Source organism: Psittacula echo (genome assembly GCF_963264785.1).
Source record: "Psittacula echo genome assembly, chromosome: Z".
Lineage (NCBI taxonomy): Eukaryota > Metazoa > Chordata > Aves > Psittaciformes > Psittacidae > Psittacula > Psittacula echo.
In genome coordinates this window covers 11,952,037-11,966,389 of record NC_137742.1, presented here as the reverse complement: position 1 = coordinate 11,966,389, position 14,353 = coordinate 11,952,037, and the positions used below count along the sequence as shown (strand labels likewise).

At 41.6% G+C, this 14,353-nt stretch overlaps 1 protein-coding gene across 1 annotated transcript in view; it reads right to left on the bottom strand.

The window, feature by feature from the left end:
- Positions 1 to 14,353, bottom strand: part of LOC308231686 (phospholipid-transporting ATPase FetA-like) — a gene marked incomplete at its 3' end in the record, with an annotated part of 68,126 nt that overhangs the window by 18,672 nt on the left and 35,101 nt on the right. The window contains exons 7-13 of the mRNA XM_080637348.1: positions 12,981 to 13,053; positions 12,715 to 12,785; positions 11,455 to 11,537; positions 6,949 to 7,107; positions 5,887 to 5,975; positions 2,863 to 3,059; positions 1,506 to 1,714 (exon numbers count right to left, since the gene is read on the bottom strand). Of these exons, the coding sequence (XP_080493474.1) occupies positions 1,506 to 1,714; positions 2,863 to 3,059; positions 5,887 to 5,975; positions 6,949 to 7,107; positions 11,455 to 11,537; positions 12,715 to 12,785; positions 12,981 to 13,053 (881 nt within the window). The remainder of the gene's footprint in view (positions 1 to 1,505; positions 1,715 to 2,862; positions 3,060 to 5,886; positions 5,976 to 6,948; positions 7,108 to 11,454; positions 11,538 to 12,714; positions 12,786 to 12,980; positions 13,054 to 14,353) is intronic.

The following is a 14,353-nucleotide window of genomic DNA, read 5'->3' as shown; positions in this document are numbered from 1 at the left end:
TGCAGAGAACTGCATGAATGATAGATCCATAACCGCATGAGCAACCTCAAATGTGACCAAAGTCAATTGTAGGTACTTGTACTTCTTCACAAAGGCCCTGAGAGTGTAGAAGAAACTCATCTACAGAGAGGAGTCATATCTCCTTAGACCTGCACATCAGTGGATTCCCTGAGAATTGTAACTGAGAAGCTTTTGGACACCTCATTGCCAATAGGAAGCTCAAGCTTCTGATGTACCTTCCATGGCAGTGGGACTAACTCATACTTTCTGGCATGGCTTTCCCATATGCCTCCAAGTAGCAACTTCAAAGCACATTCCTAAGAAGAAGCTAAGCATTTAAAAAACTATATGCAGTAGACCTTCTACTTTCTTTCTAAATATTTGCCATTCATTTCTTGAACCCCAGCCCTGTATCTATCCTAGTGATGATATTCACTTTGGAAATGTCAACTAAGAATGTATGAAGGAACAGACAGTATTTCAGACTGCTTAGCAGCACTAATGTTGCCTAGCATAGTAATGCTGTTAGAGATATGCTGGTCTCCAATTATACACAAAACAAGATTTATAGGAAGAAACAACTTCTTTTATTAGGCTAGTTTATAGCACTGAGGAAACCCATGCGTTCTGGTACACTAGTCATCAGCCGGTCTGACACAGGCAAAACAAGCATCAATCTCTGAATAAGCTGTGACTAATTTCTCTTGAGGAATTTAATGGTGATAACTAATTAGTCAGATTGTGAATTGTTAGCACCTCTTGAGTCCTATGAAGAAAACTGCCCGGGGCCATACAATGTGGGAGCCTTCTAAGTCATTTACTGTTAGGATATAACAGAACTAAGAATTTTTGTTTCCAATTTTTTCCAGCTCCCTACAAACTTTTCTCTCTTCTGGTAGATGAAGTATGTCAGGGCTTAAAGGCAAAGGGCAAGGCCATTGACCATTGACCAAAGGTTCAAATTCCTGAACAGGATCTGGAAAACCTCTCCTCATGACCTGAGAAATTGCTGAATGTAAGGGATGACAGTGTGAGAGGCTGACAAAATTTGCAGGTAACCCCTTGAGGAATGGCTGATTTCACAAGTGGTTAAGGGGGAGTTAGTTATGTGTTATGCTTTGCAAGGTTAGCAATACCTGGGTAACCACGTCAATAGTACCATAAAAGGCTGAGGTTACCTAGGTAGTCATATCAGAAAAAACCCAAATCTGAGTACAGATGTAGTAAAACTGGGACCAATGAGGAAAAAGTAATGAGGTGCTAATTCTTTAGTTCGGATGATACTGGGGAAGAAAAAAGGAGGTAAAAATGTGTTAAAAAGGAGAAACAAGGGATAAGAAAATGGTATTAAGATATGCAAGTGATGTCATGGATGGTCAGCACTGCACTTGATCACTGCAGCTTCTTTTCAAGACACCCTCTTCTAGATATCACACTTAGTCTCTGTGAACAAAGAGGCACACAACAGAATAAAACTTGGAGAATAAGATGGATAGATGACATACCATAGGATTTGCCGTTGATGGAGCACTTATTGAAACACATGATGTTCTGAGTGAGAGTTCCTGTTTTGTCTGAGAAGATGTACTTGATCTGCCCCAGCTCTTCATTGAGTGTAGTGGTACGGGCCTGAGCCGGTGTGTCCTTTGGTGGATAATACATTTTGCGGTCCCAGTCAATGTAGAAACTGTTACCCAAGCGTATGATCTCTACACTGGTGAAACAGAAAGAGAAAGTGATGGAATATTGATTAGTTTAAGGGACACTATCTTCAGCATGACCACTAACAATTGTGATTAGAGGACAGTTTTGAAAGTAATGACAGGGTGTTCTCATCAGGTTGTCCTTAAATGGCTTGTAGCCATGCAACTTATATGCAGTAATGAAGCATGTCACACTGAAATGATCTGTTAGGTTTATAGCAAATTCCTTATTTATAAAACAACATCTTACAAATGTATTTGAGGAGTTTCTGAAGTTTCCAGACTAAAAAAACAAGGCAGAAGCAATGGGTTTCACTTGGTGCAGTTCGCTTAGATGGGGTTGGTTTTCAGCAGGGCTTTGGGCTGGGCTGACTGCAGTGTTGGGGGATGAGCACAGCCACAGCTCAAACAACACTGAGTTCTACAACAAGCAAGTCATTGTGTAGCTCAGTACAACCAAAAAGCCACATCAGCTCGCAGATTACATGAACTTCCACTTTGGTGCTGACATGCTGGCCAGGAATGGGATTAATTCCTCATATTTACCAACACAAAAGAGAGTCTTAGTAGCAAAGTTGTCTGAAGAGTTAGGTGCAACGATAAACTATAAATGGTCTACACCCCACACTCAAGGTTTTGAGAGCATCATGGACACATTGCCTGCTTTTTAATGCTACTTGCCTATCTGCAATAACCAACATAGCACCACATTCTCTGGGAAGTGGCAGCATTCACTCTGCTCACATAGCACCATGTACTATGGATTCTCAACCTGATTACACCTACTTACCTGGCAATCCACTCCTCACACAAGCCCTACAACCACTGCAAAGAACATGCTATTCACTTTGGGCAGTACAAGTGGGAGAGAGCAAGACACTAACCATAGGTTTCAGACTTACTCCTATAGCATCCTACACCTACACCTACCCTTTAAATGTAAAATCATCTTCTCTTTCAGGACTCACTTCTGTTCCCCCTCCAACCCTATTAAAGACCTCCAAAGGCAGCAGAAATAAGAAAAGCATTGCTGTAGTTGTGTGCTGCCATCCACAATAAGGTTGTATTTTTGTTTAGGGAAAATGCTGCTCCCAGCTGGGGCAAAAAGCTAAATGTCTAAATTCTAAGATGAAACATGAAAGGAGCTTCTAGCACATACCTGACGTAGAGTGAAATGGGCACCACTGTGTTTAATATGATCACATATGACCAGAACATGAGGAAGCCAGAGTAGGAGGCAGAGTTGACACCTTCTGCCCATGGCAGGTAGACTTGGAAGTAGTAGCCTTTATCATACTCCCAGATGCCATTGCCAATGGCTAGAATAAGACACATCAGTGCTAGAAATGCAAAGATCTGTGAAAAACAAACAAACAAACAAACAAACAAACATTGCATTTTAGAAACAAGGAATTTATTACATACAGGTTAATCAGAAGACCCTTATGGGATTGGATTGGACAGCATGAATCACAGGAAAATGTTCCTAGGGGTAAAGGAAGAAAACCAGCAAAGTTATGACATTTATACTTCAAGGACAAAATTACACAGTGCAGAGTCTGGCAATCTGGTATCACAAGACATCAAACAGTATGGGATTACATCCCAAGTTGACACCTAAACAGGGTGCTCATGGGCAGATAGCTGCAGAACATCCAATCTCAATGGAGTTGAACTGTGAGTCCTCAAATATCTGGCTGCAACTTGGTAATAGAAACTGCCTGAAGGACCTTACCTGGCCAATTGCTGGAGATATCATAGCTTTCCTGACCATTTCTATCTATTTTAATAGATATTTCTGTTGGTCTAGTAAAAACTATTACTTCTCTCTGCAGAACTTGTCTGTAAATTTCTTGTAAAAGAAGTTAATTAGAAGATCTTACTACTGTACCCTGAATCGTAGAATCATAGAATAGTTAGGGTTGGAAAGGACCTTGAGATCATCTAGTTCCAACCCCCGTGCCATGGGCAGGGACACCCCACACTAAACCATGTCACCCAAGGCCTCATCCAACCTGGCCTTGAACACCGCCAAGGATGGAGCATTCACAACCTCCCTGGGCAACCCATTCCAGTGCCTCACCACCCTCACACTAAAGAATTTCTTCCTTATATCCAATCTAAACTTCCCCTGTTTAAGTTTGAACCTGTTACTGATTCCACACTGCCCCACAGGCTAAAGATTTTCAGTTTGTAGAATATCACAATCCATGTATGAAATTCAATGTGTGATTCAGCAACAGAAATACACATAGAGCAAGACAGCAGCTGAACCATCCTGTATCACAGCAGATCTTGCCTACCAGCGCACTTGTTTCACATACATTTTGGTTTATATGTATTTGGTGTGTCAAATCATCCCTCACACTCAATTTATGTTCAATAATCATGCTTACACAAAGTTCACTAACATACTGTTTGAGACAACTGCAAAAAAACTGAGCAGTTGACAGTGGCCCTGGAGATTAATTTATGTGCAGAGAAACAACTGTGTGCAGGGTGTTGTAATCACAACCACAGCTCTGCAAGACAAGGATGTGAAAAAACCCTAATCATAGGCTTGTGCCTGGTCATGGGCTTCCCAACATGAGCATCATCCCTCTCTTGGTCATGATCATGTACTGCCTGCAAAAGATCCTCTGGAGGACTGGGTAAAGAGGAGCTGACTTTCGACAAACATTTCCTGTTGGACTATGAATTAAAACTGTCTCAGGTTTTTTACTGGCACTTTGTGTTCTGCTCCAGGATTTGAACCACGAAGTTATTTAAGAGATGAAAGTGACTGCCCTATTTCTCTGAAAGCATGCTCCCCCAAGCCTCCTGAAAACCAAGTTCTGGAAGAAAAAGCATTCCTGGAGCTGACTGGTGCTTTCCCAGTGGAGGAACATTCACTTCTCTCTTAGATCCCTGAGAAACATTTCCAAACAGCTATGGTTGCCATCTGGAAAGGTTCACTCCTTATTAACCCTTGTTGGGATAAACCAGGACAACATTTAACCAGCACTTCTTTGGTGAGCCCTTCTTAAATACTGGTTTGGGCCTGGGAGTTCTATGAACAAATAGCCACAAACCAGCTTTATCTGTGTTAATTTGGAGCAAGCTTCATTACACTTAAAATAAGCTATTTATAGCAAGTGGTGGCTGCTTTATATTTCTGAACTCAAGAGCACAATATACTGCCTCTTTTTATGACCATGCTTTGTAACCTTTGACACCCAAAGAGCTGGAAGGACCTGATGCCACATCCCCTTGGGCGTGCAAAGAGCGTGGTGCTGAGGGTAGGACAGAGCTTTACTTAGACACCAAAATGTTAGGTGTCTTAAAATGTGTAAAGCAGAAAAACACACCCTTAGCTCCATCAGAACCCAAGAACCCAGACAGAGGCTGATGCAATTTGCTGCAACTTGCTCAGTTTTTTAAGCAGAGCCAGGAGGTAAATTCATCTTGTTTGTGTTCATGAAGTGAGGCCAAACAGGCTGGAATCTCTGGGTGGGACTCTTGACTTGTGAAAAGAGATTTGGCAAATCATAATCAAGCACTAAATTCCAAATTCCTTATTCAGTTTTCTTCTACTCCATTTCTCTGCCATTTGTTAAAACCTCTGACAAGTTTACCCCTCAAATCAGATCTGTTTTCCAGTTTGAGGAGAGTGCCTGCTATGTAAGATTACTGTTCTCAAATTTCCCAGCTGCTAAAAACACCAGGTTTTGAGTATTAATGAGACCATGTCTATTATTTTACCATGATGTGTTAAGTCAGAAGCTACATCATGTAAATTAACAAATTCAATTACCAAGTCCTGTGCAGATGTCAGCAGAGATGCCAAGAAATCAGGTGGAAGAGGGAGAACTGCTAATGCTTATTTAAATAGAAAATGACAAAACTACCAGAGAAAAAAGGCATTTGGAGTCTTCAAAATGATTCTCACAAAAAATGCAGAACAAGGAAAATCAGAGTAAATTACAAGCTCAGAAGTTCCTTAATGCTGCCAATGTAATGGCCTTGCTTTCCAGGATGAGCTGGCAGAGGTGCTGCAGAGCTCAGGCTGTTAATAAATTATTGCATAATTTTTCTTTTTATCATTAGTCACTTTTGGTATTTCCTCATTGCGTGGACAAAGAGGTGGAGCATCTTGAAATGATGAATACATCTGAAGAAACGAAGATGCATATATCAGACTTACCAGTAACACAAGGACATTCATGAGCCGATCAATGCTCGTCCGTTTAAAAGTTGTCTTTCCACTGTTCTGCATTAGTTTGGTGTCTGGCCCTGGAGGTGAAACACACTCCTTAATTTTAGTAATAAAGCTTAGCTGTTATAAAGATGATTCCTTCTGAAACCCCACTGCACTTTACAACGTAAATACCCACCACAGCTTTCTTGAAGGCAGGTACATACAGCTTACAGTGCTGGTGGGAAACTTAGGCAGAAGAAGGTTAAGGCACTTGTGTTAGATTGTATGGAGAGTCACACACAGCCATTGATTCTGGATTTTGACCCTGCTCTCTTCTTTCAGCAGTCAATCCTCCCTTTCAGGCTTAATTACTTTTCACAGAATACCTGATAATGCTCTGTTATTGGTGACATATTATACACCATCTCACATGTCTACAGCAGTAGAGAAACAATAGAAGGTTTATGCTTGTGAAAAGCATAGATCTAATGGTCTACAATAATATTATTGATAACTGATATCCCAGCATGGATTACAATCATATAGAAATGATAGGGATTTTTTTAATCAAATACAGTTAAGAGTGAAAAATTTGTAACAAGTGTGGGGAAAGAAAAGCTCCAGCTGGCCCACTGTGGGCTAGCAAAGGCTGATATAATTCAGTTTTAATTCTTAAACAGATTTAATTCCTATATTTTTTTAAGCTGATTGATCGAGACTTCTCTCAAGTACTTGGCAGCATGCACTTCTGAAATAAAAGACTACTGCTTACTTAAACACTTAATCAAAATGGAATTGGATGTTGTAATGTAGCTTTTTTAATCCAGTTTTCTCTTATAGATCATTATAAAAAAATCTCAGATTAAAATCCCCTGTAATATGCATAATTTCCAGCCTAGAGTTGAGCCAAGGGATCTCAAGTTTTGTTTTGCTTTTGTTCTTGTAGCTGGTAGAAACCTGTTTCCCAAAGAGGAAAATACTTGGTTCCTTTGTGTTTGCTGGGTGTGATATACTTCCATACTACTGCTGCTGTGCTCTGCAGTTAGCATGTTGATTTTTACTACTTACCCGCATAAATCACAAGACCAAAGCACCATTCTGTGTTCCTAATAATGCAGCCCCTCAGCAACATCTTCTCATTGTCCAGGGCATACTTCTCTCCTCGAAGATTAAGAGTTCCTGTGAACTTATCCAGTTTGTTGTTTGGTGCCTCACATTTGACTTCACCTGGAAAAGGAAGGTACAAACAAAAATGGAAATCTTGGTCCAGAAAGATGTCAGTCAATACTGCATTCTCAGCTGTTCCAAATCTCACATTGTAGCTGCAGCCCACTCCTGACTCTAACATTTCCATCTGGTATTTACTGATGTTTTGGCATATTGCTTCTTCCCCATATTAATGTCATAATTTAAAGGATCACAATGAATTTGGAATTATCCTATTCTTTTAACATGGCAATACTTTACTGGTAGAATACCAAAACAAAGTTTCTACAGTTTTATGTGGATGAGAAGAAATGTTGATCCAGCAACGCAGTTTTAGTCTTTTGCAGCAAGTTCATAGTGATAGGATATCATTGGGTAACTTTAACTAAAAGTGTTAAACTCACAAAATTCCTATTGCATTTTCTTTAAAACTGCAGGAGTCCAAGTGAGAAAAATCATAGCCTGAAGGCTGCAAAAGAGTAATTAAGTGAGGTGTCTTTGCTCACTTTTTTTTTTATTATTTCATCTGCTTTATAACTTAACTCCCAGAGGCAAATGAAAAAAAAATACTGCTACCTTCTTTGGCCATGTAGCTGATGCTGTGAGTGATTGGAGAGCATGTTTCTATCTCCATGCTTTATATTTGTTTCTTGTAGTAAAACATTTTCACACAATATTGTAAACACAGGCACTTCCATACAAAAATTATTATTCAAATCAACATTTGCATCTGCTATCTAATGATACAAACCAGAGCCCTATGGATGTATTGAAAAGAACTAGAAAATACAAACATGCCTATTGAAAGGGAATCCAAGAGTTCAATCTGTTCAGTTAATCAGCAGGAACATTAAAGTTATTTTGAACTCAGGCTGCAGATATCTGCATGAGGATTAGCATTTGCAGAGAATACAGCTCTTCCAGCTGTTCTCAGGCAAAACACCCCAGGCTCAAGAGACTGGAAACAAAACCTAGAGAAGTCCAGAAGAAAAACACGACTTTAAGTATTGTGGTAGTCTCCACTGTTGCAGATTTTGAAATCAAGAATGGATGTTCTCTCCATAGAGAAGTAGGTCTACTCTAGCTCAGACAAATCATCAGAGGTGAAAGGTGAAGTGATTAGTAAGTTCAGTGACAGCTGTGACATCAGAGCTCATACTAATGACTATGCTGATCTTCTGTTTTATCACTTAGTTAATTCAACAACAACCAGACCTGTGCTCCACCATTCCTAGAAGTCTATAGTAACCAGGCCCGTCTCACTGCAGGCCCTTGCAACCCTTTGGAAAGCACACATGAAACAGAGTCTTTGCGGTGCAACCTGAAACACAGCACAACAGGTTGGTGAACCAAGACCTTAGCATGATTCCCCCACCAGGAAGACTCTGCATCTCCTAATGCCAGCTGTGGGACAACCTCCATGCAAGTACCTTCTGTGTCAACGTCTGTGTCTGCTTTCCAGTAAGCAGCTGAGTCTGAGTTACTGATATGCTGATTTTTTGATCAGAAGAGATTCTTATTATTACATTGGTCATAAAAAAGTGAGAAGATCTGGAGATTCACCCAAAATACCTGCATTGACCCCAGGCAACCTGCAGCTGAAGATACCTCAGCAAGGTACCATGCCTTATGTCTCCTCCTCCCATAAACAGCAAGAAAGAATCTGGAATGCATTTCACCTAAAAGTGTTACGTACCGCCAATTCTACATGTGATAAGCAGTAGGTAACTGGAAAGTATTTTTTCCTTTCTCATGTCCCAGTTCCCAAAATCAAACAAAGAAGTCAGTGCCTTGCAAGCATCTTCCTTATCTGAACCATCACAGTGTCAGCAAACATCATAACTCACATTAAGCTTTCCACTGAGTGCCTGTATTAGCTGTTCAACCCTTTCCTTTCTTCCTGTCTTAAGAAATAATTAGATAAAGAGTTACATAAATATTTAAATACTTCTGCAGACATTTGCTAAGGGAAATGCACGGTTGGGTCTGATTCCAGGCACTTTTCCCAGTACTCTGCCAAACATAAATAATCCTGGGAAATATTTTACTCAGTTTAAGTATAGTGAAGAGGCCACTTTTATTTACAAAATAACTAAAATAGAGACTTAGAGAATAAATAAATACCTGCTAATAAAGGTTTTAATTTTCCAAAATATTTCAAAATATTTTTTTCATTATGTACTTTCAAGATGTACTCTTAGATAAACATTACGCAAAAAATATCCTTGAAAAATTACTGAAGCTAAAGATTTTGCTTACAAGTTGACAATGCAGCGCCTTAAAAAAAATAATGAAGGCATGCCTCTCTGACTATTTGTCCTGGGTTCAGCAGTAGCAGTCATTTTTTCTCCTTCTTAGTAGCTGGTGCAGCGCTATGGTTTTGACTTTTGGCCTGGGAACAGCGCTGATAACACCGATGTTTTTAGTTGCTTCTCAGTAATGTTTAGTCTGAAAAAGGACTTTGTGAGTCTCATGGTCTGCCAGAGAGGAGGGGAAGCCGGGAGGAAGCAGAGACAGGACACCTGACCCAGACTAACCAAAGAGGTATTCCATACCACATCATGTCATCCCCGCTATATAAACTGGGGGCAGTTACCCAGAAGCGCTGGATCACTGCTCAGTCGGGCTGGGTATTGGTTGGCGGCTGGTGGGTGGTTGTATTCTCTTCCCTTGTTATTTCCCTTATTATTATCATTATTGGTGGTAGCAGTAGTGATTTGTGTTATACCTTAGTTACTGGACTGTTCTTATCTCAACCTGTGGGAGTTACATTCTTTCGATTCTCCTCCCCATCCCTTCAGGAGTAGAGGTGGGGAGGAAGGCAGGGAGTGAGCAAGCGGCTATGTGGTTCTGAATTACAGACCCGACTTAAACCACAACACTATTAACCTAAAGCATCTAACTGCACCTGTAAAAACATCTTTCTCAAGACCTTAAACACTCAGAGCTTCAGCTGTCTCTTCAGAGAAATTCTGATTTACTGAGCTGACACTCAGCTGAGACCATGCACATCATTGTGTAAAACCTCAATGTAGAAGGCAGAAGAAAAGCCCATGTCTTTGCATGATTTTACCATAAACAGGCCTCACCACGTGTCCTGGAATCACCTGGTTATTTCAAAAAGAATTTTTTAAAAATCATTCTTGCTTTTTATCTAAAAGTATTTCCTGAGATCCTGCAGTCTTTGAGATATTCCTAGGACGGCAGCACTCACTCCACCCCTTCCATACTTGCTCTTCCCATAATTGTGCCCTTGTATCTAAGCCAGGGCACTGCAGAGCATGACTAACACCACTTGGTCTGTTCATCCCTCCTCTCTCTGCAGACAGATGATGTGTGAGCGTGGAGCATTCTGTTTTAAACAGGTCTGGCTCCTTTCTGTATATGTGCTGCTATATGTTCCCTGGTATCCAGCGACAGGATGTGTGGGAATGGTTCAAAGCTGTGCCATGGGAGGTTCAGACTGGACATTAGAAAGCATCTCTTTACTGAGAGGTGGTTCAAACACTGGAACAGGTTTCCTAGAGAGGTGGCTGATGCCCCAGACCTGTCAGTGTTTAAGAAGTATTTGGACAATGCCCTTAACAACATAAACTTTTGGTCAGCCCTGAATTTGTCAGATGGGTGGAATGGATGATCTTTGTAGATCCCTTCCAACTGAAACATTCTGTTCCATCCCATCCTGTCCCATACCGTCCCATACCATCCCATCCTATCCTATGCTAATTTGTGCTAAGAAAGGACACATTGCCCATTAACCACATCTGCACTGTTGTCTTTAAATATCTCAAAGTGCAGTCCTTATTGTGGCATTGAGAAAGGAGAGAAATGCTGGCAAGGTGAGGTATCAGGCTGGGAAGCAGTCATCTGTCCTGTGTGCACAGAGTTAGTCCTCAGATCTGCACAGCATCTGGGAAGTGCCACTGCTCAGAGACTAAATGTAATTGATGAGTCAGCATTGCTGCATCAATATAAAAGTGCAGTATGAAATTATTTTGAGATCAGATCTAAGCATGAAATTTTGAAAATACGGTTTCCATTGTGCAACTACAGGAACTCTTCTACTGAGGTTCAAGGTGGGCAGTTTCAACATGTACAGAGAAATGATAGAGAAAAGTGTGCAGCCGGAAGAATAGCCACAAATGCAGTTTCAGGTTATAACCATGCCCAGCACTGAGACGTGCAAGCAAAGATGGACCTCTTTCTCTGCATATGCTGTTGGCATCTGTTGTACAGACTGCAATGTGCCCATTTAGTTTTCCTGCATCCAGAGGAGTCCCAGCAGGAAGCAGCAGACTCCCAAGCGCTCCTTGGACTCTGGTGTTTTCTGCAGATCCTCTGGAAAATGAACTTTCTATATAGACTCACCGTTGAACTCTGTCAGTTTCTGAAGATCTTCTCCAAGCTCTGCGGTGACTGTCAGTGCCTGCTTCACCTTCAGGTTTGTTTCACTGTAACAAACAACACGAGACAAAAACATGAGCTGAAAGTCATATGTGAACTGAAAGCTCCCCCCAAGAGCTACTTCTGTTCTTGAGGACTGTCTTCTTCCTTAGACATCTGATGGACCATGCCACCGTGTACCTGTTTTATGTGGCTAAAGGGTGTACTTGTCTCTTTCAGTGGCAAAGACAGGCAGTCCAGAGGAATTCTGAACATGGTACCATGGTACCAAAAAGGGTAGCTCTGTCTTCTCATTTTCACAAGTACAAGACCAGGCATCTCAGCTCCCTGAGCATCTATCTCACTATCTATACTGCCACTCACACCACACTGAATCCTGGGGTATCTGAGCATATAGGAGAGCTCTGACTCTTCTCCCATGGTATTCTGATCCCGGACCCTGCAACTGAGTAGCTGAGAAGTTTGAAATGCAATGTCAAAGAAACACTGCATTTGTTCAGTGTTCACAAAGCATGTGCCAGGAACTACAAGCTCCTTTTCAGCAGAAATCAGATGGGGAAAATCCAGAGGGGTATCTGTAGAGCCCTAGGAGAGACACAACTTTTGATATCTCTGGTCTTGCTTAGTTCTTCAAGCTGATGCTAGGTCCATGCAACACAGAAAAGGTAATGTAAATTGGGCCATGGTAATGTAATTGGGTCAGCTCCAGTTTCTATAAATTAATACAGCTCTTTATATAAATTAGTTGCAGCTCTCTGCCTTTTGGCCAGTTATGCCCTTGAGTAAGCAACTATTGGAAGCCTTTGCAGTGTGCATGCATTAATATTATGATATTGTGATCCAAAGGAGATTAGTGGAGGTATTCATTGTGATTATCTCACCAGGATAATCTGGCTAAGAGAAAAGACTAAGGGGGAAAATACAAGAAACAGAAAGCTTCTGCCAGTGATCGGTGATGCTGCAGGAACAGGTTTCTAACTAACTCTTGGTGTTAGAAGAAATGTTATGATGAAGTCCCCTCCTCACATGATATTTGCACTGAAAGGGGCAAAAGTATCCATGAGAAGATGTTATTTTTCAAGATACCTACCCAAAGTTTATTCTACATCTTAAGAAATTCGTGCTACCAAAGATATTGCAGGTAAGCCTGCAGCACCCAGGGTCACCAGAGATTTTGTCTTGCACTGACAGTAGTGGTTGCACTGAAGAGCCAGGCTTACTTACCCATCCAATTCGGCTGTCTCGATGTATGTCAGGCTGTGTGGCTCGCTGCTTGACAGTAACAGTAGATCAGCCTGAACACAGACAGACTGGGCATGAATTCACATGGTCAGAAGGCATGTCACTGCAATGCTACTTGTGGTTTCTGCACCCTGCAGGTCTCTGAGGCAGTTATCATCACCATTGACTAATTTTCTTTGAGTGGTGAGGGTAATTACAGAGATTTACAGAGACTGACTGAGAGCAGGATGGAGAGAAGCTGTACTCACCGTCACAAAGTTGTTGTTTTCTAGTTTTATTATATCCCCCACTTGGACATTCATCCATTTTTCATCCTTTAACCTGCAAGACAGGTCCTAGTAAATAGGCAAATAAAGCAAATACCACTTAGGGAACACAGGATACTCGGCTTGGCTCCTGAAGCCAGACTGTAGGTGCCATCAGGATCTGGGCCATTGACGAGATAGAGCAGGGTCTGTCATGATGTAGCCTGATCCTTATTAAGCTAAGGGACCACTACAATACAAAAAAAAGCAGTAACAGGGTGACCCGTGCAGCACTGAAACAGAGACCCACAATAGCAACATGTGCACTGTTCTTCAGCCTGGAGAAGAGAAGGCTGCATAGAGACCTCATAGCAGCCTTCCAGTATCTGAAGGGGGCCTATGGGGATGCTGGGGATGGACTATTCATTAGGGACTGTAGTGACAGGACAAGGGGTAATGGGTTCAAACTTAAACAGGGGAAGTTTAGATTGGATGTAAGGAAGAAGTTCTTTACTGAGAGGGTGGTGAGGCACTGGAATGGGTTGCCCAGGGAGGTTGTGAATGCTCCATCCTTGGCGGTGTTCAAGGCCAGGTTGGATGAGGCCTTGGGTGGCATGGTTTAGTGTGAGGTGTCCCTGCCCATGGCAGGGGGGTTGGAACTGGATGATCTCAAGGTCCTTTCCAACCCTAACTATTCTATGATTCTATGACTGACTACTCCCTTCCTTCTCCTAAACAGCTACATTCTCTCAGGGAAAAATTCTCTACTTTGCATAATAGACTTTACAAACACCTGGGATAATTGTCAGTTGGGTTAGTTTTTCTATATGGTACTAAGGGCCAGAACAAGAGATTTGACTCTGTGTGGGCTTGGCTGTCAGGAAGGTCAATGCAAATGCTTTGCTGTACATATGCCTAGCTAAGAATCCTAGAATCATAGAACACCAGGTTGGAAGGGACCTCAAGGACCATCTGGTCCAACCTTTCTAGGCAAAGCATGACCTAAACTAGATGTCCCAGCACTGTGTCCAGCTGAAGCCTCCAATGTTGGGGAATCCGTCACTTCCCTGAGGAGATTATTCCAATGTCTGATTGTTCTCATTGGGAATTTTTTTTCTCTGTATTTAACCAGAATCTCTGCAGGAGTAACTTGTGCCCATCACCCCTCATCTTTTCCATGAAACTCCTTGTAAAAATGGACTCTCCATCTTCTTCGTAGCAACCCCTTAAATACTGGAACATGGTGGTAAGGTCTCCCCTGAGCCTTTTTTTCTCAAGTCTGAACAAACCCAGCTCTCAGTCTTTCCTCATATGTCAGGCTTCCCAAGCCTGTGTCTGCAGTGGTCTTCACAGCACAAAGCTAGATGCAAGTGCCA